Raw genomic sequence first — 22,452 nt, 5'->3', positions numbered from 1 at the left:
GATGGGCCAGAGACTAAACTCTGTATGGAAATGCCCTTAATTTTGAGACATCAACATTCAAATTTGGATCTGAATGTTACAGTGATGGCTCATTACTAAAACATATGATAAAATTAGCATAATTCTTGATGTTTTAAATTTTTCTACCAGTCTCATTAAAGATACATTTATAATTAATTCTGTAAAACATTAAATGCAAAGTAATTTGCACCATTACAAAGAGTTGTAATTTCATTTTAATAAAATAAATGTCATGTTCTATAAACTATATTTTATTCCTAATCCAAAAAGTAACAAGAAAAGGAAACGTGTGTCAGCTGCTTACCTGTATTCACCAAATGTTCCATCATCTTCTTTCATAGGCTGTATTTCTGGATCAGCATGTGCATCTTCCTTTTCCTTCACTACAATATTTGAAATTGGGATTTTTATCATTAAATTTTAGGACTAAATATTTAAGGCCCTGATCCTGCAAAATGACCTATGTGGATATGAATAATATGGATTTGGCAGGATCACTTTGTAAAACTGGGGCCTTAGATTGTTACTTCTAAATAAAATACATATGTGGTAGTTTAAAAATATCTTTACTGAAGGACAAGATACTCTACATCATTTGGTAGTAGTGAAAGTCCTTTGTTGTAGCCATTTCTGAATGTGATTTAAAAGGGACAGTTTCAGATTTAAAATCCGATTTTAAAAATGCTTTCATTTTCTAGGTTAATAAAAAAGTTAGATTATTAAAATTTAAATAAATTAGTGTTATTTATTTATGCTGTTAGTTGACTGCATTTCTCTCATACTAATAAATGAAAATGATTAGTTCATTTTTCTTTTGATTATAGCCAGTTTCTAGTAAATTTGCTTTCACCTTCTTATCCACTAGCACCATTGCAGGAATGCCTGGGTTACAAACAATACACAGGGAATGGTTTATTTTTATTTAAAACAATGTTTCCATTGGATTTTTTTAATTATTGGAAGAATTTTTGTTGTTGTAACTTTCTTTTTTTAAAAGCTAACCAAAACCAAACCAAAAAATCCCCTATATTTGGGGATAAATTTGACATAATCTTGTCTCTCAAAGTTAACTGTATTTGTAAAATATTTTTCCTAAAAATACTATTTTCAATGAATACATCTTCTTTGTATACTGAGGCCCCAATCCTGGAAGTACTCAGAGATTTAACTAACTTTATGCATGTGACTAGTGCTATTTAACTCATGTAAAGATATTAACATATATTTGCAATATTGGGGCCTTTGATACCAAGGTGACAGAAGCCTAGGAATAACTAACATAGAAGATAGATATTTAAATACAGTAACTCCTCACTTAAAGTCGTCCCGGTTAACGTTGTTTTGTTGTTACGTTGCTGATCAATTAGGGAACATGATAGTTTAAAGTTGCACAATGCTCCCTTATAACATAGCTTGGCAGCCGCCTGCTTTGTCCACTGCTTGCAGGAAGAGCAGCCCATCAGAGCTAGCTAGTGGGGGCTTGAAACCAGGGTGGACTGGCAGCCCCCCCATCAGCTCCCTGCTCCCCTAAGTTCCCTCTGCAACAGCCACCCAATAGGCTATCAATTGCTGGGCAGTTCAGCTGTCCCTCCCCGCCACACTGCCTTGGAGCTGCTCCTGGGAGCCTCCTGCTTGCTGTGCAGAGGTGGGGGGAAAGAGGGGTGCTAATGTCAGGGTGTCCCCCTCCCCCTCCTGTACTCCATCCACAGAGCAGGGCGGGACATGACAGGGCTCAGAATGGAAGGGGTTTGCTGGCAGCAGCTGCTAACTCAACTTGCTAATCTACTTAAAAAGGCAATGTACTTGGGGGGGGGTCAGCGTACTTAAAGGGGCAATGCTCGTCTTTCTCTCTCTCACACATGGTGTGTGTCTCTGTCTCTCTCTGCCATGTTGTCTTCCCTCCCTACATTTGTGCTGCCTTGTAGAGTGTGAGACTACATTAACAACGTGTTAACCCTTGAGGGTGCAGCCGAGTGCTAATTCATCATTTAGCAGTAAGGCATTCCCTGGGAAATATCTCACCCTCTTCTACCCTCTGACTTCACCACCTCAACCAAGCTTCACAATCATCATTGCTGTGTACAGTATTAAATTGTTTGTTTAAAACTTATACTGTGTATATAGTCTTTTGTCTGGTGAAAAAAAATTCCCTGGAACCTAGCCCCCCTCTCCCCCACTTACATTAATTCTTATGAGGAAATTAGATTTGCTTAACATCGTTTTGCTTAAAGTAGCATTTTTCAGGAACATAACTACAACGTTAAGCGAGGTATTACTGTAGTACATACGCCAATAAATTGTGAATATAGTACATATGCCAATAAACTGTGGGAAATTATATTATGAAACTTACAAGTTTTTTTTTAAAAATATTGTTTGAGTCTTTTCATTACTGTTTTGCTAGTTATTATTCTAATATGTTATCCTGATATAGTAGTTATGGGTATATGGTTTATAGTATCAAATTTTTACGCTAGTAACTATTTTCATACTTAGTTGGTACATATTTAGTTTATATTCCATTATACAAGGTGATGTGAATCATCTTTGGTAGTATTTTCAGATGGTAAAATTATGATAATGCATGTCATCTTGAGTAGTGACTTCCGGCTCTTATAGTTACATATTGAAATAACTGATTTCTTTCACCACAAGCCAGCTCAACGTGACATGCTAAAATCAAAATACCCAATATAGTTAGTAATTGTGTGCTACGTATGTCAGTTTATTTATGGAATTATACTTACTGTTGAAAAACTACACCATAGTGACTATCCAGACACATCTGTGGCTAAGTAATGCATTGAGTACAACTTATTCTGAAATAGCTTTAAACAACTGGCACAAAGAAAGCTTTCTAACTGGCTATTACACATGATGTTATGCAGTCAATGTCCACTATGACTAGCTGATAACATGCAGGAGAAGTCACACCTGTTTATTATTTTAGTTTACATTGATGTATATCCTACCTGGATATTTGCCACCCTTATTCCTCCTTATGAAGCAAACAATTAGCAAAATCAAGATGAGAAGAGCAACAGCACACATAAGACCAATGAACCATCCTTGAGTAGCAATGTCAACCTGCCGGCTTGCCATTGCTGAAGAATGAAAGGGAAAAAATATTAGATGATCTGATACACATTTAAATGTGTATTATATTATTATTTGCACAAATAATGTATAATTTATTAAAGCAGCAATAACAAGTGGCAATTAGCAATCATGAGGGATAAAGCAGCACTGTAGTTTGTAGATGTTTAAATTTAAAAATTGTAGGTTTACAAGTAAAAAAGCTTAGAACTGACTCTTGAATATGTCTAATATTCCTGTATTTTACTAATTTAATTTATCATTTAAGTTTAATAATTCACTGTAAAACATGTACATGTCCTACACATATACACTTTTTACAAATGTTAAAATTGTTCTCAAACTTACATTGATACATAGTAAAAAAAGGAATTGTGTTTTATAATTTATAAAACATCTGGGTTGTATTCTAAAAAAAAGCAAATACTCTTTGGCTAGCGGAGGCCAATTTCACTGAAACAAGGGAGACGGTAGGTCATTTAAGACTCCATCATTCAATTAGAACAAAAAATCAGCATTTGAGCACCATTTAGAGCAGATTCTGCTCTCTTCCAAGCCAAATATTATCAGACAGTACATCTCGATTGCTATAACAACCCTTTTCAGCTTCTGAAGGACTAGGTGGCATGTGACTGGGCAGCCCCCCCCCTCGGTCTCTTTCTGAGTGAGTTCCTCTGACTGTCTACCATGACTTTGGAAAGTGACATTCAGAAGAGACATCAATTATAGAGCAGACACTGAGGGCCTTTGTGCAGGATTGGAGCTTTCATTTCCAGAGCATCCCAGAAATCTGTGGTTTGAGTGCTGTGCCCCGTGCTTCCTATCCTGTTACACAGGACGAGTTTTCCTAGTGAACACAGTGTTTTCCCACTCTCACATGTGACAATTGTGGAGCCAGCTGCCCTGAGGACTCCCCTTAAAGGGAGAGGGAACCCTGTAGAGAAGTCAATTGAGAGATGAAAAGGAGGGGTGCATCCATCAGCCTGTCTGCTCCCTGCCGCTCCTCACTCATAGAACCCCTGGCCTGTGAAGAGCAGTCCAGGAGATTTGGGGTTAGTAGAGACAACAAATCCACAAGGATGGGGAAAGCCCAGGCACAAAGTCCCCTCTCTGCACAGATGATGGGAGATTTTTGTCCAGAATTTCCAGATTCCTGTGCTCCATTCCACGTGAGCCCATGTCTCAGGGAGGTTACCCAGAATTACTATTGAGACCAGTGGCATCTCACATCCAATCTCAGTAGAAACTCTACATAAGAGTAGTTTATGTCTTAAGATCCACACATGAATCTCCCTTGCTCTGCCTCTGTATGAAAGGGGATCAGCCACCTCCATGGTACAGTCTCGCTCTCCAGATCCTGGATTTTTGTGGATTCCCCAGGATCTGTAGGCAAACTCAGGGTATCTTTGAAGTTTGGAGGCAGGACCTGCTGCTCATTCCACCTAGAGTGCAAATCCTGTTCCCATCGGAAGTTCTGGGGATGAGTTTGCCTGTTTCTTAGTATCCTCCTATTGGTTTTACTGGGGGAGGGTATGTTTTGCCCTTCACTTGATTTCTTGATCATTGGATGAGTCTGGTTGCTGTGGGATTGATTTTTGTAGCTTTCAAAGCCTTTGGTGGGGCATCTGTATTCTGATTTTTAGAAGTTGAATAATATTTCTTACAGAACTGATCCCAACATTTCTGCTAATACACATGACAAAATAAAACAAACCCATTTTCTCTCTTTTTTATATAAAGTGGAGGTTAAAAACCTAAAACTTTAATATATAAAAATGTCAGGATAATATTTACAAGAAAAAAACAAATAGAAGCAAAAAGGTGATCTCGCTCTGAATTATAAAATAACCTATACCAGTAGTTTTCTTTTCTTGTCTACGTTTATGTTAGAGCGATTTTTGCTTTTTGTAAACATGCATATATAATGAGGCATTAAAATTTTAGTAGCAAATATTATAGCAAACACACAAGCACATTTAACATTCAAATGTAGTAAGAAAATAGTATCAAACAAAACAATCCATGCATAAAAACATGCAAGAGAGATGATAAGAGTACAGATGAAAACTTACTTATGCAGCTTCTTGTATTCTTTGACTTATTGTATATCCAATAGGGAGGGGTTTCTAAAGCCCAGTATAACTTTAAAAAATGGAATAAAATTTCCTGTTTAAACTAATTATCTGCTTCTGGCAGAAAGATATTTACTCTGGATGAACACAGAAGCTGCTAATATGTGAGAAAAAAAACGTAACCCACTATACTGGACATACTCAAGAAGAGAAAAATCACACATTATGAAGATGCTCTATAGGAATGCTTGCTAGAACAGACAGACATTTTCTGGTAGAGGCCTCACATACCCAGTCTAGGGTTTTCCTTCCTTGCCAAGGAGTACTCTAAAAAGGTATCTTGCTCTTTTGTCCCCCTCCCCAGTGTTTAGCAGCATTAGCCCAGATTTCAGAAAGTGACATAGCTAGATTCTTTTAGAAAGAATTTTGCTGTACAACTCATCTGATGGGAGACTCAAAAGCAATGCTTTATACTGAACCTTTGCCAGGGAGAGAGAACATTGCCTCTAGTGTTCCCAACCTCAAAAGACTCAAGGATGGAGCCAAGGTGTTTAATTTACTCACAGATACATACAGGAGTCTTGACTTTTTGAATTACTGAAATTTTACTGTTAAGCGGAATGTTGACTGGGAAAGTTTTGGACTTCCCCTCCCCCGCCACTTTGAGTGAGTTACAATACAATCTTTGCGCTCTGGTGCTTACTGGTTCTGAACACACCTACATATATAATTTTGCATACCCGTTTTCTGGTATCACTAGTCTCCTCTGGCTAAAAGGTTACTAATAAAAACCTTTTTACTGAAACTGCAAATGTTTGTGGGGCACTGCTATTTAGCATTATGTTTCAAAAGCTTTCCTATAGCAACACTTTAACACTATGAGCATTAATGTACTGTAAACATGAAACAAAACAAAAACATTATGATTTTAGAAAGTGAACGCTCTTTCAAACTGGCATGTGAATCACTTGCTTTGTTATCTGTAGGATCATTATTTCATATTGATCAAACTACTTTACATATTAGCAATCTATTTTCTTAAATCATAATGTTTGTGTAGTAGGTGAGACCAAAGTAAGATCTGTTGGATAACTGTCCATGGCCCACATTGCTTGGAATGAGCAAGAGTGCCTAGGAAACACAAACCAAACAATAACATTTCATCAAGAACATGCTGATATTGCAACACCATCTTCATCATGACATCAATACATTTCCAATAAAACCCTTTCTCTGAGTTAAATGAACATCATTTATTCTCATATGAAGACACAACTGCTGCAAACGTTCATGCACTAAAATCTATTATTTTTCTATGGAAAATATGTATGGAACACTTCAAATACTTAAAACTGTCTTACTAATTATGGTATTTTGTAGTTTAAGTGATATAATCACCACCTGGGAGCCAATGTTTGATGGAAAAAGAAACATTTATAACTAGAGATCTTCTTATTTATCATTCATCCTACTGGCATATGATATATTCAAGGATTACATGAAATATTTACTTAACTCAGATACCTAAACTCCTGATAACTCATAACAATTTTACATCATGCTTCTAGAAACTAAACTGCTGATATTGAGATTGTTAGTTTGAAAAATAGATATTCTGCTGTGTTACAGTACACCATGTTATTTAAATATTGCACAATAGGTTCTAATTCAATTCAAAGATGAATTAGAAACAATTTCAGCTTAAGTACACAGAATTCAGAATGAATGTGAACACTAAGTGTTCTTTCCCATAACATAAATGGCAGGGAAACAAGTGAACTGAAAGAAGGAAAACATTCATAGTCTACAAAGTAGATAGGCTGGCATGTCTAGAAGTTTACAAAGTAGTTTAGCACTACTGAAGAAAACGATAGCAATATGTTTTAGCTACAATATCTCCCCACTAGTGTTTCAGCACTTGGCATATCACAATTCTGAATGTGAGACAGAATTGGTATGGTGTGCCTCACCTGGACCTGTCTCAAACACATCCTCTGAACTCACAAAACCAGACAGACCCTCAGCACCAACCCGGACTTTATATGACGTTCCTGGTGTTAAACCCTTTAACACAAAGAAGCTCCGAGAACCATTTACAATGTCTTTTTTCCAATCTTCTTTGCCTATAAAAATTTTAGGAAAACAACAAGTTGGAATATTTTAAGTTACTGTCTGCTACTCTATGTTATAGTCAGAACACTTTCTATAGTCAGTTGGCTAAACTTGGATTTGCTGAACAAATAACTGCTTTCTCCAAAAAGAATATAATTTTAGGTAAAATAATGATTATCAGTACTATACTGCATGCAATATCAAAGGAAAAAACTATATAAATAAGAATGCTTATTTTGTACTTTTGTTCCACTGCATTACAGATAATTATTTTGCATCTATTTAAAGAAATGTGTTTGAATTTGCAATTATAAATTATATAAAGAAAACATGTATTCACTGAATTTGATAATACTGCTTGCACTTTTCATCAACATTTACTTTTGTTGAGAAATTCTCTTTAAATGCTGAAGATGATGTGGAAATAGTTCCTGATTATTCTGAATGTCTTCCTCACATTTGTGTACATCTTTTTCTAAAATCATCTCAAGTGATTCTTAGCAAAGTTCAGAACAAAACTTATACCTTTTCATAAGCAGGCTTAAAATTACAGTCGAATCTCAGAGTTACAAACACCTTGGGGATGGAGGTTGTTCATTATTCTGAAATGTTCTAACTGAACAAAATGTTACGGTTGTTCTTTCAAAAGTTTACAACTGAACATTGATTTAATATAGCCTTGAAACCTTACTATGCAGAAGAAAAATGCTGCTTTTAACCATCTTAATTTAAATGAAACAAGCACAGAAACAGTTTCCTTAACTTCTCAAATCTTTTTTTAAACAAAAAATCTCTTTTTTTTAGCAGTTTAAATTTAATACAGTACTGTATTGCATTTGTTTTTGTTTTGTCTCTGCTGCTGCCTGATTGCGTACCTCTGGTTCTCAGTGAGCTGTGTGGTTGACTGGTCAGTTCGTAACTCTGGTGTTCGTAACTCTGAGGTTCTACTGTACACTGTCTTTGGAATTTATTCACCACTTAATAAGGACAGTTTACTGGAAGTATCTCCATTTTATCAACTCAGCATCTTAATGTTAATGCATAAGGAGAACTAAATCAAACTGCCCTTACAAAGGATTACAGCTTTATTTTTGTTACTACCTACATGCTAATATCTGGGTAGAAGTTTGTTGTTCCTAATATGCTATTTGGCTGCTGCTATTTTAAGGGATAACTTAACAAGATTTGTTTTTGTTTGATTCTTTTTTATTTTGATATATGTATTTTTGTCACTGTAATTTTCTTAGGACATTTAATAGAACCACCACAATTTATTTTCACTGCAGGATTGTAATCACTGCATGATGAACAGCTTCAGGCAGTTAAAGGTAGTAATGGTTCTTGTTCACAAGAGTTAATAAAGTAACACAAGGGAACAAAGGCTTATTTTCTAAGCATCATGTATCCCAAAGAGCAGGAATTTTTATTACTATATTAATATGACTCAGTCTGCTAGATCAAATTACAAGATTTTTTCTAGACATTTAAAAAACTATCAATAAAGTTAGATCCATATATGCCAAATTCAGTTATTCAAATATTTTAAAATATATCTCAGCACTTAGAATAATTAAATGAAATGACTTCTTACTGCCTGCTACACCATATTCAACATAAAAGTTCACATGATCTGGTCCCTCATACTCCCAACTGATATTGGCATAGGTCTCAGCAGCAGATGCAGTAACATTTCTGATCCTTGGATAAACTGGTCGCACTGAATACACAATAGAAAAACAAAGCAAAATATGAAATTGTGGCTCCATGCATATAATAAAATCCACTATGCTACTTTGGACCACATATATGGAATGTACGGTTCATACATACTCATTGTTTCCATTATTGAAAATTAGTGACTAAATTGCAGCATTAGCACATGTGGTAGTTGAACAGCAGGTAGTCACTACACTATTAAATTAGAAAGGAGAACTAAATCTATGAACTCTATTGGCATGGCCCACACCACTAAAATTGCCAAACACTTTAAAATACCAAATTGCCAAAGCCCTGGAAAATACTATCATTTAAATCTCTTGAAGTACAATGCAGACAGCTGAAAAGTGAAGAGCATTCTACAGGTCACTCAGTACTGGGAACTGTAGGAGAAGATGTATTGTAATAAATGTACACAATTTCCTTGATTCCATGTGGTATTTCACAGACTTTGAACATTCCTCACTTCAGGCCCTGCATAGAATTTTGCTTTTCAACTATCTCTACTGAAATTATAATGATAAAAAGGATCATAATACCCTTATAAAATGTTGGATGGACAGTATGTATGACAGGGGATGTTGCAAAAAGGGTTTCTGAGTATCCTTCATCACCAGAGATAGTAGAAAAGAAGAAACATAAAAAGAGTAAAAACAGTTTTACATAGGAAAATAATGTTTAAATAACACAGCAGACAACAGAATCTTACCTGTTAAGTGAACCAACACATGCATACTCTAAGTTCATGCAGGTTTCTTTACAAATAATTGTACTTGATAAAATATGAAAAAGACAGGGTAATGTAAATTACTCTGAAAGCAAGCCAGATTACAGATGTGCTAAACCCTAACATTTATAGATGAGCATTTCTTAAATAATCTTAATTAACATTTCAGACTTTTATTTTAAATACTCTATTGACAATTTAGCCATCAATAGTAACTCTCCCCCACCAAAAGAGCAATTAACTATTTTTAGATTCTAGTTAATGTGTCTTAATTCTAACCCTTTCTTGAGAAGCAAGTAATCAGTATGCAGACACTAACTTCAAGGGAAAAAACCAAGAGCCATATAATTTTATTTTCTGGTTCTGGAAAACTGAGTGAGGTAGGACAATCCTACACACTCCTTGAGAATCTCTGGGAGATATTATCCTTTTCTCTCTCTAATTTCTATGATTTAGGAGGTGGAGACCTACATTTTCAATTTTCCATTTATTTTCAATAGCACAATTTTTGGTGTCCAGCCTCAAAATACTTAGGAACTTGATTTTTGAGGCACTTAGCATCCACAACTCCAGCTGACTTCAGTGGAAGCTGCAGTGCTGAGCACCTCAGAAAATCAGGCCCTTCATGTTTCAAGTTGGTAACCCTAAAATTGAGGTACCCAAAATAAGTGGACACTTTTGAATCTGTAGGTTACAGCATCCAGGTTGTTAATTCAGACCTTAGTCAAAAATAGAAATTCAGCTAGTCAACTATAGTAAATCTGGACTCAGTCAAAAGTGGATGGTTTTTGTTTCTGTTTTTGAACAATATAAAGTGAGTGGCTAAACAAAAAAGAGAAACAGAGGCCCAAAACTTCAAAAGCTCACTTTTGCAGGAAAATGACTGTACTACTTGAAAAAACCAGCAAGAACCACATATTGGTGTAATCACTACCAAAATAGTCTGGTGTGAAGGGTAGAAATCAATATTTTGCATAGTCAAGAAAGATTCATTGGAAAGAATTATTGATATTATGGATATTATGGTATTATCTTATAAACACTGCCAAAAAGACATTCCCTTCAACATGAGGTGCTTTCCCTGGACGAGCAGAAGGCATTTGGCTACAAGTAGGACCAGTTTCTTGTGGATCCTTAAATAGCTATATTTTGGCTCACTTCTTTTAAATAAATATATTTACTTTATAGTTCTTCAGTTGGGCTATTCATAAATAAAACCTAGTTTCAGTATTCTTGTTTGCTCAATGCTATTAAGTAAATAGGTTATTTTTCACAACATATGTCATCCTGAAATCCATCTAAATAGAAATCCAGACCAATGCATTTACTAAGCGGTTTTCCTTCAGAGAGCAATCCATGAAATTGTTTTTCTGTGCAGATATTCTGCTATTGTAGTATTATTTGTCATTGAGGTTTCCACTTTTAGTAAAAAGGCACTTTCTCTCTCTCAGATATGATACCAAGAATACTTCTCAAAGGCCAACAAAATACCATAGGTGAAATACTAGCCCAAGTAAAGTCAATAGAAAAACTCCCATTGACTTCAGTGGGGCCAGGATTTCACCCCTCATGTGGAACCAGACAGACTAATACTCTACAAATTAGATTCACAAATATGAGGGCACTCAATCTTTGCCAAATTAATATTATTAAATTGTAAATGAAAATATGTCTGAAATTTGTTTTGCAAACAGGCCACAGGATCTTGATGGTGCAATTCTCAGGTGCTATCACACATTTTTTTAAATCCTGCCAAGTTTATTCTTTTCCCATGTTCCTAACTCTGTTAACTCGGAGGATCAAATATTTATGGATTTGCTTTGTACATCTTGAAGAATAATGCAATTCATTCAAAATGTGCTGAGGATAGCCAATTTTTTAAAATAGTCATAATATTAAAGACTTGTGTGAAAATCTCATTCTAAGTTTCCTCTCTTAGTTTGTGAAATTAATTCTCCAAATTAAATCTAAAGAGAAAATGCCTCATTCCAGCAATACATGTACGAGGAATATGTTTGTGGGTGATCTGTTCAGAGTGAAAAATAATAGTGAAACTGGTTAGAAAATCTTACCATCCTTTAAGGCAGAAAAAAATTAAATTATTATTTTCTCTGAAAAGATATTAATATTTTTAAAGTTCAATGATGAAAGATACAGGATCACATGTAGCACACTGGCATTCCACACCCAACCCTGCAGCCTGTTCATCTGACTTGTGCAAGTAATCCCAGGAAAACGTGATCTGAGGTCCAGTTTTTAATATATATTTAATATTCCTTCTGTCCCGCCCCCAAAATAATTTTAAAAACCCAAACAGAATAAAAAAGCAGCTCCCCTTTGTTTCACTCTCTCACACAGTTTCATTGTAAGGTTTCAATTACACCCTAAAACTACATCTCTTATTTTCCAGTGTCTGCAGAAGTCAGTGTGGTTCTTAACGGCTGGCCAATTTGAGTTTAATTTAGTTGATTAAAAAGTATCTATATCTTCTTGCTGCTTCTTTGTTTGTTCTTTGTTTACTAGGTTAACATTTTTACCCTTCTATGTCCTTTCCACATCTTAGTATCTCCAAAAAACAGAAGAAGCTATTACTACAGAACCTTGTTTGCATCATAAAGGTATACAAAGGAACAAGAAAGAGCTGACAACACAGGATTCCTAACTGAAATTCACATCTAACACCTATTCATAAATGGACAAAAATTATTTCCATTAAAGCAAGACCGTACATTTATTCAGTTTAGAGCAGAAGTAGCACCTGCAGTATCTCCTTAAATATCACTTTAGTATAACATTTAATTCACTAATGTGAAATAAACACCTGAATACCTACTGCAAGAACTTATAATTATCTGCTGCACCAAAACTCTGCAATAACAGATGAACTCATTTAGGACTTGATCCAATGATCACTGAAGTCAATGGAAAGAATCCCATTGACTTCCATGGGTATCAAGTCAGGTTGTTAAACAGATGGCACCATTTTTAAATTAGGGAGGCTTAAAATCTGAAATACCCATTTCATACAGTACTTCTAGCTGCAAGTTGAGAGAGAAAATTACATACAAACTCATTTGGGATCATTCTCTCTGAAAATCTCTCAAAGATGTACAAAGCAACTAAATGATAGAAAAACATTTTTACAGTAATTAGAACAGTGGTTTAAAATAGTCTTTTTCTTTAAGCCACTCTTTTGGCAAGATCCTTTTAATCATAAAAGTATTGAAGAGATAGAAAGATTCTTGTGATAAAAGATGAGCCAATCCCCCTACCTCCCAATGCAGCAGAGTTCCTTGCAATTCATTTACAGCTGTTAAATCCAGTCTAGTGAGGGAGTTCACTCTTATTCTCTCATGAGATTATTCCACAGCCTAATAATTTCCATGTCAGGAATTTTTTTCTGATATTTATATTACTGTTTTATTTTCTTCATTTCATCCAACTAGTTCTAGTTAAATCCCTCAGCACACTATCCAGCCACATCACTACTCTCCTTCCTCCCATACTTCTTGTTTACTTCATTAACGTTTTGGTCGACTTTGATCATGCCTTCCCAAATCATCTCTCAGCCAGACTATATTGTATATATTACATCCCAAACCAAACCCTGACCCAAAAAATCTACATTAAAAAAAGGAATTTAGATTTCAAAATCAAGTACTCATAAGTTAGCAAATGCCAGATTTATTGTTGCCTGGGGAAAACAGTTTTTAATTACATGATCACATACTATCATGATGCATATACGTAAGGGCATTAGGCTGCAGTCCTGACTCCTCCATACCCACTTTGAGGTAGCTAGAGCATATAATGAGAATATAGTGAGTTAATACTAAGCAGTCTTTGAATTTAGGAGAGTGCAGCGACTGGGACTGTGCCTAGCCCTGGCAGGCAGAATGCAAGATACATAATGGTCCTTACTCATTTGTGCACTCAAACAGGGGTCAGCCACAATCTGGTCCTTAGTACAGTAACTCCTCACTTAACGTTGTAGTTATGGTCCTGAAAAATGCGACTTTATGTGAAATGATGTTAAGCTAATCCAATTTCCCCATAAGAATTAATGTAAATGAGGGGGTTAGGTTCCAGGGAATTTTTTTTCACCAGACAAAAGACTATATATATATACTGCATATACAGGCCACAGAATTTCACACAATAAACCCTTGACCAAGTCTTATAGCTTGTGGCTGAACTAGACCATGTCTTTTAGAGATTTCTAATCTTGATTTAAAGACTCCAAATGATAAAGAATCTACTATATCTCTTGGCAGACTATTTCAATCGCTAATTATATTCCCTGTTAAAAATTTGCATCTTATTTCCTTTTTGAACTTCTCCAACTTCAGTTGAGAGCTTTTGATCTAATTAGACTGCTAGAACTGCTAGATTAAAATCCCTCTGGCATTGGTAAATTCTCCTCGTATACATAATTGTAGACAATGGCCAAGTTGCCTCTGTTCTTCATTCTCTTTGTACTTTAGGTTCAATATCAACCCAACTGTCTGATTTATGATCAAATTCTCCACATATACTCTCATCTGATTCTTATAAATGGTTATTTTTATACGGTCTTCCTTGCTTACTAATTGTTCAGATTTCTTTTCTAGGTTTTTCTTACTGAAGACAGTACTTTGAATGAAGAGTTCAGTTACACAGCATCATTAATTTTATACCTGTCCTTTTTTAAATTAACATTTTTCTATAAGTTTTAGAAAAATTGGGGGGATTCTTTTGTTTTGTAAAGTCTGTCTCATGCACCGTGTTCTCATGCTGTATGATACTGCATGTTACATAATACAATATGATTTCTGCAGCCTGAGGTGATGAAAGCCAGGGATCTGTGTGGTTGAACACCCAGAGCCTGTCGTAAATCTATCCAAATTCTTGCTTTCTGGGTCAGCACACCTCTAATGGCAATTAACCTTTGGCTCTGAAAACAGAGGTTTCTCAGCACTCATCATCAATGCATAAAAAACAATTGGCATGAGCTCTGAAACTGTACCGATGCCAACTGGTTAAAAAAAAAAAGCTTAGTACTCTTGTGAAGAAATGCCTATTCAGTAAGAAACAGTAAATGTGCATTAAATTCTGTGCCCCTGCAACTATACAATAGTGCAGTACAAGCAGTAATTTGATAGTACATTTGCTCCACAAAGAAGAAACTGGATTACTATGAAGCGAACCAGTTTACACAGGCTGATTGATTATTGTTCAGCTACCTCCAACAAATTAATCTCTGTTAACCACTCTGTAGCACTGATATGATGCTAAAATATAGCTGGCATCTATCAGTGACCATGGCTCCAATCCTGAAATGGGAAGCACTGTCTGGAGCCCCACTAGTTTCAGTGGAACTCTCTTGGGTACAAACATTTACCTGCCTGGATCTAATTGTAGGATCAGAGGACCAGGACCTAACTAATAATAATCTTTCTTTAAAATCAATGACAACCCGTTTTTAATTAATCTGTATAGCCATATATAACCTTCCAGCCATTCACTAACACAGTTCCTCTAGATAACTAAGATACAGATAGAATACACAATCGGTAAGATGAGTAATGAGATATAACAAAGTTTTAAAACTGAGGCGGATAATTTTTTCAATATTTAGTTCAACTGAATAGCTAATTAAATACCCTCAGTAATGATCCAATCATGTGACAAACTCACCATCAAACGTGACTTCATATGGATCCTGAAATCCCTAAGTCCTGCAGCAGTATACTACTACTCCATGAAGAAAGTGGTGGGTGAGAAGGAAACATACATCTCTAGACTTCTGTAGAGTGAAATTATGTTGAATATATCTATACAACTGCATCATACTATTTCTGTTTATTGCCGTATTGATAAGACCTGCCTTTTATGAGGCACTATTACAAAATTATAGGTAGATGAGGAATAGCCTCAAGAATATAAAACAAGAAAAGACGACAGGTAGCAGATTCTGCCACGAATTGACAGAGCAAACAAAGAATTGTGTGAAAATGAATTTTTGTTAAAAGACAGTTATTGCACAATGAAACTCAAGAGTTCATTGCTTTTTTAGAATTAGGAGATGCAAGTATTAGGCTACTCTCATGTTATTTGAGTTGCTGAGAAGATATTCTTCTAGTAGAGTGCCGCAGGAAAGTCACCTTCCTGTTACACATCCTGTCTGGACCATGAAAAGTTATGGCAAGGAAGCAATGATTGCATGCTATTACCAAGAAGTCATTACTATCTTCTCTAGTCTACTCTCCCAATTATTATGAGTATTGAAAGGGGATTTGAGTAAGGAGAATGAAGTGGCCATGTTGACCAGCTACTGATGAGTGTTCAGCACATAGGGACTGGATGGAGGAAATCATGGAGACATTCCATAAGAAAGTGGACACACAGTGCATTAAATCTGGCCTCATTGATGGAACCAGTGGACAGGGAGTAATACAAAAAGATACTAGGACAGAGCTATGCAGAGCCTTAAAGGCAAGGTCAAGAAGCTTGCATTTGGTACAGTAAAGGAGGGGGAGCCCCCTGAAGGGACTGAAAGAGGGAGCAGGGATGATCTTAGCTGCAGCATTTTATATGGAATAAAGGAGATAGACTACAATGGTGTCAGGGAAGCCAAAGAGAAGGAGGATGCTACAATAATCAAAACAGGAGATGGTAGGCACCTGAATATAGAGTTTTAGCTGAAGGAAAAACAAAGTGGTTAAGGCATAACTAATTTGACAGACCAAACTGACAAATCAGGCATTCTTTTATGGTTTCACAAGCTCCTGTAAAGGCAATTCCACTACAGTACTCCACATGTGAGCTAAGAGCTCATGACTGGCTTTTTTTTCTGGCCGGACTAGTGCTCTTCTCTATATACTAAATACCTCCTGATTTGGGATCTGAAGAGAAAACAACTAGCAACAGCAAGTCATATTGGAGAAAAGGCTGAGTGTGCAGGAAATCTATCTTAAGTACTTATCCTAGTACCTGAGCACTGCACCATTTTTCAGTGTATTGTCACCTCTCAGATACCATTAGCCCCATTTTTTTTTCAAATGGGGAACTGAGGCACAGAGAAACTAAGTGACTTGCCCAATTCAGGCAGGAAGCCTGTGGAAAAGCAGGGAATCATACTTGGGTCTCCGGAGGCAAGTGCCCTAACAGGACCATCCTTAATAAGTAGTCTCATCTCTTCCTGCAAGCACAAATTTGCTGATGCTTCTACTGAGATGAACAACACTCTAGCTGAAACTAGGAGACAAGAATGCTGCTGAAAATAATTTTTAGTCCACAGCAAACAGCTACATATTGTATATGCAAGTGATACAATTTAAAAGGGATAGTTTCAAACTCAGTGCCCACCTTATCTTTTTGCAACAACAAAAGTAATATTTTAATGATTATCATACGGGATTAATACAGAGAATAAGATACTATCCTAATGTATTTGTTTGATTAGAAGTGTTAGCATTCTAGTGCTAATGGTGCTGAAGATTATGCAAATAATTGTGCCTCTCTGTGAGTGTTATGTCAGTACATCCCATATGCTCTGGTGGTATTTATCTTGCTGGTTCCTCAAATTTCATTCTCTCTCCCTTCCTTAATGACCTATTTGTAAGACCTGATGATAGAAGGGGCTTGGTGGGACTGAAGTCAAGTAATTACAATGATGTATTTCCGGTTGCTTCAATAATGTATATGTATCCAGCTTCTTAGTCGATAATCTTCTCTTTTATTTCAGTAGCCTCAAGTCCAGCCAGTTGATGGATTGCAAAAGAAGCATCAATACACATTTATGTAGTTATCTATCTTCTAAGTGCCAATATTTGATGTGGTGAATGTGTTTTATATATGCAGTTTTTAGATTCATGCATTTTAACCAGCTGTAGCTAAAAAAAAAATCACCTTTATAAGGAGCTGCATATTCTGAGTAAACAGAAGTCATGGAGAAGGTCAAACAGAACAAGGTTAGGAAAGTATCAGAGAGGTAGCCGTGTTAGTCTGTATCCACAAAAAACAACAAGGAGTCTGGTGGCACCTTAAAGACTAACAGATTCATTTGGGCATAAGCTTTCATGGGTAAAAAAACCTCATTTCTTCCATGCATCTGAAGAAGTGAGTTTTTTTACCCACGAAAGCTTATGCCCAAATAAATGTTAGTCTTTAGGGTGCCACTGGACTCCTTGTTGTGTTTTAGGGTTAGGAAAGGCAAAGATCATGTAAATTTAAATTGGAATGTAAACAGAGTGTGACAGGGTGATTTATCCAGTTAAGTGAAGACTGTTTCCCCCTTCAGTGATCTGGGCAGGTGTGGGGAAAGGCAGATTTGCATGACAAAGGGGGTGTTGAATATCCTGCCTCTCCCTTGTTTTGTTTGGTTTTTGTTTAAGGATTCTTGAGAGTGGTAATATTGACAGGAATGGGAGCTCAATTATTTATGCTTTGCCAAGGCCCCAGGGATTTTCCTACTTGATGTAATAGTCTAGCAAGTCCTGAGAATCTGGTTATAGGGGTTCATATGTACAGGATATTAAGTCTGAACAATTCTTTCTCCCTTTTACTTTCTCTAAATTGCTGCAATATTCTGTCTTTCTAACTTCTCACAGCAGGGCGATGAAGCCGTCTCTTCCCCCAACCCTTCTTTTTTTTTTCCTATTTAAAATATCTATTTTACATTATGTGAAAATTGCAGAACAATTACGTCTCTTCATTTTGATTTTAAAAATTCTGGGATGCCTGAAGCAGTTATCTTCCCCTGACAAGCACTACCATTCAAATCTGACCAATCCAGCTAGAGGTAATTTAAAGAATCTCAAGTTTAGCAATCAACAGCTAAGAGAAACTGAGAAAACAAGGATACTATGGTTGTTTAAAAGATTAGAAACAGTTGTATACAGTCCATTTCAGAGTTCATTTCTGCTTGGAGAGACAGTAAGAGAAGTACTGGCTCAGAAGGTAGAGGATTTATTTTGAGACTATGGTAAAAATTTTGAGGAATTATAAAGATCCTTAGTTTATCACAGCTTTGCTTGATCCTGCATTTTAAGGTGTGGTTCTACTCTGTGAACATGGCATCATGGGACTTGTCCCATTGACTTGCACCACACATGTGCTTATCTTCAGGGGGTCAAGTAGGAAAAACAAAGAATAGTTGTACTCTTCCAAGCTCTGCTTGGAAAATAAGCTCCACCCACTTGAGATGAGAAAATGAAATGCTGCTTTCAAAAGACTGTGCAGATGCTGAAAACTGGATCAAATGATCTAATGGGCTTTTGGGGCTTGGCTCTCCGTCAGTGGGGTTCAATGCATTGCTGGGCTCCTTGGGGTTAGCTCCTCCTTGATGGAGGGAAAAAAACAAGTGTTGCTGTCTCAGCTGTGGAAACAGTTAACCACGTTGACATATCAATTATCATCATTACTATCTGAGTTAACTGCCATTGAGATGAAAGAGGCAGCTCACATTTCACAGCTGTCATTTCAGGTTGTCCGAGAACTTACTTGGATGTCTTGGTTTCTGTTATATTTGGTTCATGTTTTCAAAGTTTTCTTTGAAATAAAAAAAAAAAAGTCTCTAGTTCTTATAAGTAAGGTTGAAATTAGACCCTCAGTTATACATGTGGAATCTTATTTTTCTTCAGTGGGTTCGTACAGTTGGAACTCATTGGTACTTAGTTTATGATGACCAAGAAGAACAAGAATGCAGTTCCCTTGCTCCCAGCTGTGTTGACCTTTCAGTGATAAATAGAGTAAAAAAGCAGTAAAAAGAAACTGATGTTAAAGTAAGCTGTATACACAACAGAAACACATCTGTTGTAAGAAGATACCATTTTTATAAATCCAATTTCAGAGTATAAACACTTTAAATTAAATTTGTCTGAGTCACCTGATACTGGATTAGAATTAAAGTACGTTCTTCACTGACTGATATCGTTAAACATATCTGACTGCTTTAGATATATTTTCCACTGGACAATGTTTTTATATTGTTAAATGTATAAAAATGTTTGATAGGTTACCGCACACATTTATTTATGATTCTGAGAATCCATTACTTTTCCTTAGGAAACAGGGAAGTTTCATCAGGGTTAATTATGTCTTCACAGTAAACTGTATAGTTAAATCACTCATATGCATAGACATCTTTACAACTAATAAGTACATTAAAATGTTTAGAGCTGCATATTGAAAATGCACATAATGGGCTCTGCTCTTATCTACTGTCTCAATTGCTTCCCTTTTCCAAAGCTATTACAAGAACTATACGTGTGAAAATGCATGGAATAGGAAGGTATTATCTTCAAGATCTCTGCACAAAGGCAATTCTGTGTCTGACAAAGGGCCCAGCTACCTCACAAAGGAATAAATAGCGCTGAAGCCAAAGCCAAAGATGAACATATGCCTCAAGCAGTAGATCAACAATTGAAGAAAATAGCCCTGAGTGCTCAGTCATAAAATTTGAGAGCCTGAGAAAGAGAAGAAAAGGGAGACACAGAAAGTTGTTGCCTATATGTTCAATCTGCTACCTCCTCTATACCCTCTCTCTGTGAACAGACATATAGCAGAAGAGAAATTCACCTAAGGTGCTGTCAGTAATCTAACTCCTATCCATATTTAATTTGTAAGTGAAAGAAAGTTGACCAAATGGATAACAGTGACTATGGTTCAGAAAAAGGATCACTCCTGAGGGCATTCTGCACCAAAAAATTAAAATTCTGTGCATAATATTTTAAAATTCTGCAAATTTTGTCAAATAAATGTGGAGGCTCCAGCCTGGCATTGGGGAGCACAGGGCACTGGCTGCATAGAGGTGGGAGATCACTATGGAGCTCCTCTCCCTCCCCTCCCCCACAAGATGTGGACTCAGTGGTAAGGCTGCACCCAACCCTGACACAGCGCAAGGACCAGGCCTGTTCCAGAAACACCCCAGGGCATCGCCTCTCTGTGTGGGCAGGCAGGCTCAGCAAGGCAGGACTCAAGTGTGGAGGGCTTTAGTGGGGGGAATGCAGGTGTGGGTTGAGAGGGTTCTGTGTGGGGCAATCTAGGTGTGGGCAGCTCAGTAGTGGATTTGGGTGCGGGGGGGATCTGGATGCTCTGGGTGCAACTGTAATCGGACTCTGCAGAGGTGTCCAGGTGAAGGTGGTTGGGTCTCAGTGTTGGGGAGATAGAGCTCGGCAGGCGGGTCTGGGTGTTGGGGGCTTAGTGGGGGGGGTCCAGATTCTGGGGGAGTGGGGGATCCAGGTGCAGTTGCATAGGGCTTGGTAGAGTGGGGATCCAGGTGTGGGTGACTCGTCGGAGTAGTCTAGGTGCAGGGGGAGTGGGGCTCATGGGGGCGGGGTTCTGAGTGCGGGGATGGGGAGGCTCGGCAGGAGGGTCTGGGTATGAGGGGGTCTGGATGCACAGGGGTTGGGCAGATGGGGGAGCAGCTCCCTGTACCGGGATCCCTCCCCCTGCAGCTGAGGAGCAATGGATGCAGGAAGCGGGATAGGGTGGTGTGGGGGAGTTTGCAGAGATTCCTGCTGCTGGGGGAGAAATCTGGGGGTGCTTTGCAGGGGAAGAGGAAGTCCCGTCCACCCGAGCCCAGCCGGGACCAACAGCTGAGCCTGGCACAGGGTAGAAGCCACCAGCCGGGTCTTCCCCAGTCCCGCCTCCCCACAGTGATTTCTCTCTCTGCCAGCTTCCCTGGGCACCCAAAACATACCGCTGGGGAGGGTCACATGACAACTCTTGTGACTTCCCTTTGCTTCTCCGTCAGAAAGTCATTTTTCTGCAGGGAAGCAAAAAAATGCTGCTCATGGACAGTGGTACAGAATTCCCCCAGGAGTAAAGGATGTTCCTCTTCCCAGATAACGTATACTTGGCAGCATAGGTGCTGGAACAGTTTTTATAGTGGAGATGCTGAAAGCCATTGAACCAAACTGTAAACCCTGTATCTGATGGAAACCACTTCAAATCAGGGGCTGCAGGAGCACCCTCGGCACCCCTAGTTTGTGTACCTATGCTCGGCAGAGTACTTTCAATATTACATCTACACAGCAAGCAGCAGTGAGTCCCAGAGCCCAGGTTGACAGACTCCGGCTTGCATAAAAATAGCTGTGTAGGTGCTTGGGCTGGAGTTTAGGCTCTGAAGCTTAGGCAGAGGGTTGGGGCTTGGTTCCAGCCCTCCACAAATAACTACACAGATTTTTTTAGCACTGTAGCATGAGCCCCGCAAGCCTGAGTCTGTTGAGCTGGGCTCAGAGACTCACTGCCGTGGGCTGGATGGACGTACCCATAAAGGCTAACCTGTATAAGGTAGATGAGCTTGTGTGAAATAATGCCTGTTTACCCCATGCTAGTAAGAGGGTGATACCACACCTAGACCCTGAACATACAGGACAGTGTTATACAACTTCATAATGCAGAGAAAGAATTACAGTTTGCAGAAGTAAAGCTAACAAATTCCTCTGGAACTTCGTAGCAAAATATGTAGGGTGCATCTTTATCAGCAAGGCAGCCTATTAAATAAACAGTTTCCCCAATATCAATGAATAGTTAATACAACAAAATATAGGCCAGTGTTTTCTCTCCTTACCAGCAGAAACTTCCCCATTTATAACACTGCAAAAATCCACACACTTACAAAATCATGCAGAGTTTTATTTTACCTTTGCCTGCACCTACAGCAGGAGGGAGAATACCAGCTTTAATGGGGGAAAATAAAAATAGGACACTATATAATTAGAT

At 37.5% G+C, this 22,452-nt stretch overlaps 1 protein-coding gene across 6 annotated transcripts in view; it reads right to left on the bottom strand.

The window, feature by feature from the left end:
* NRCAM (neuronal cell adhesion molecule) overlaps positions 1-22,452 on the bottom strand; it is a 187,432-nt gene that overhangs the window by 14,892 nt on the left and 150,088 nt on the right. For 3 of the 6 annotated variants that reach the window (XM_045031860.1, XM_045031868.1, XM_045031885.1), the window contains 2 exons: positions 2,994-3,125; positions 326-404 (listed from right to left, as the gene is read on the bottom strand). In XM_045031860.1, coding sequence (XP_044887795.1) covers positions 326-404; positions 2,994-3,125 — 211 coding nt within the window. Of the gene's footprint in view, positions 1-325; positions 405-2,993; positions 3,126-7,159; positions 7,313-8,892; positions 9,019-9,556; positions 9,623-22,373; positions 22,410-22,452 lie in introns of all 6 variants that reach the window. The other 3 variants (XM_045031855.1, XM_045031876.1, XM_045031888.1) reach the window with 2 other exon arrangements.

Source organism: Mauremys mutica, chromosome 1, assembly GCF_020497125.1.
Source record: "Mauremys mutica isolate MM-2020 ecotype Southern chromosome 1, ASM2049712v1, whole genome shotgun sequence".
NCBI lineage: Eukaryota > Metazoa > Chordata > Testudines > Geoemydidae > Mauremys > Mauremys mutica.
Note: the sequence above shows the minus strand (reverse complement) of the source record. Positions and strands in the feature narration are given on the sequence as shown.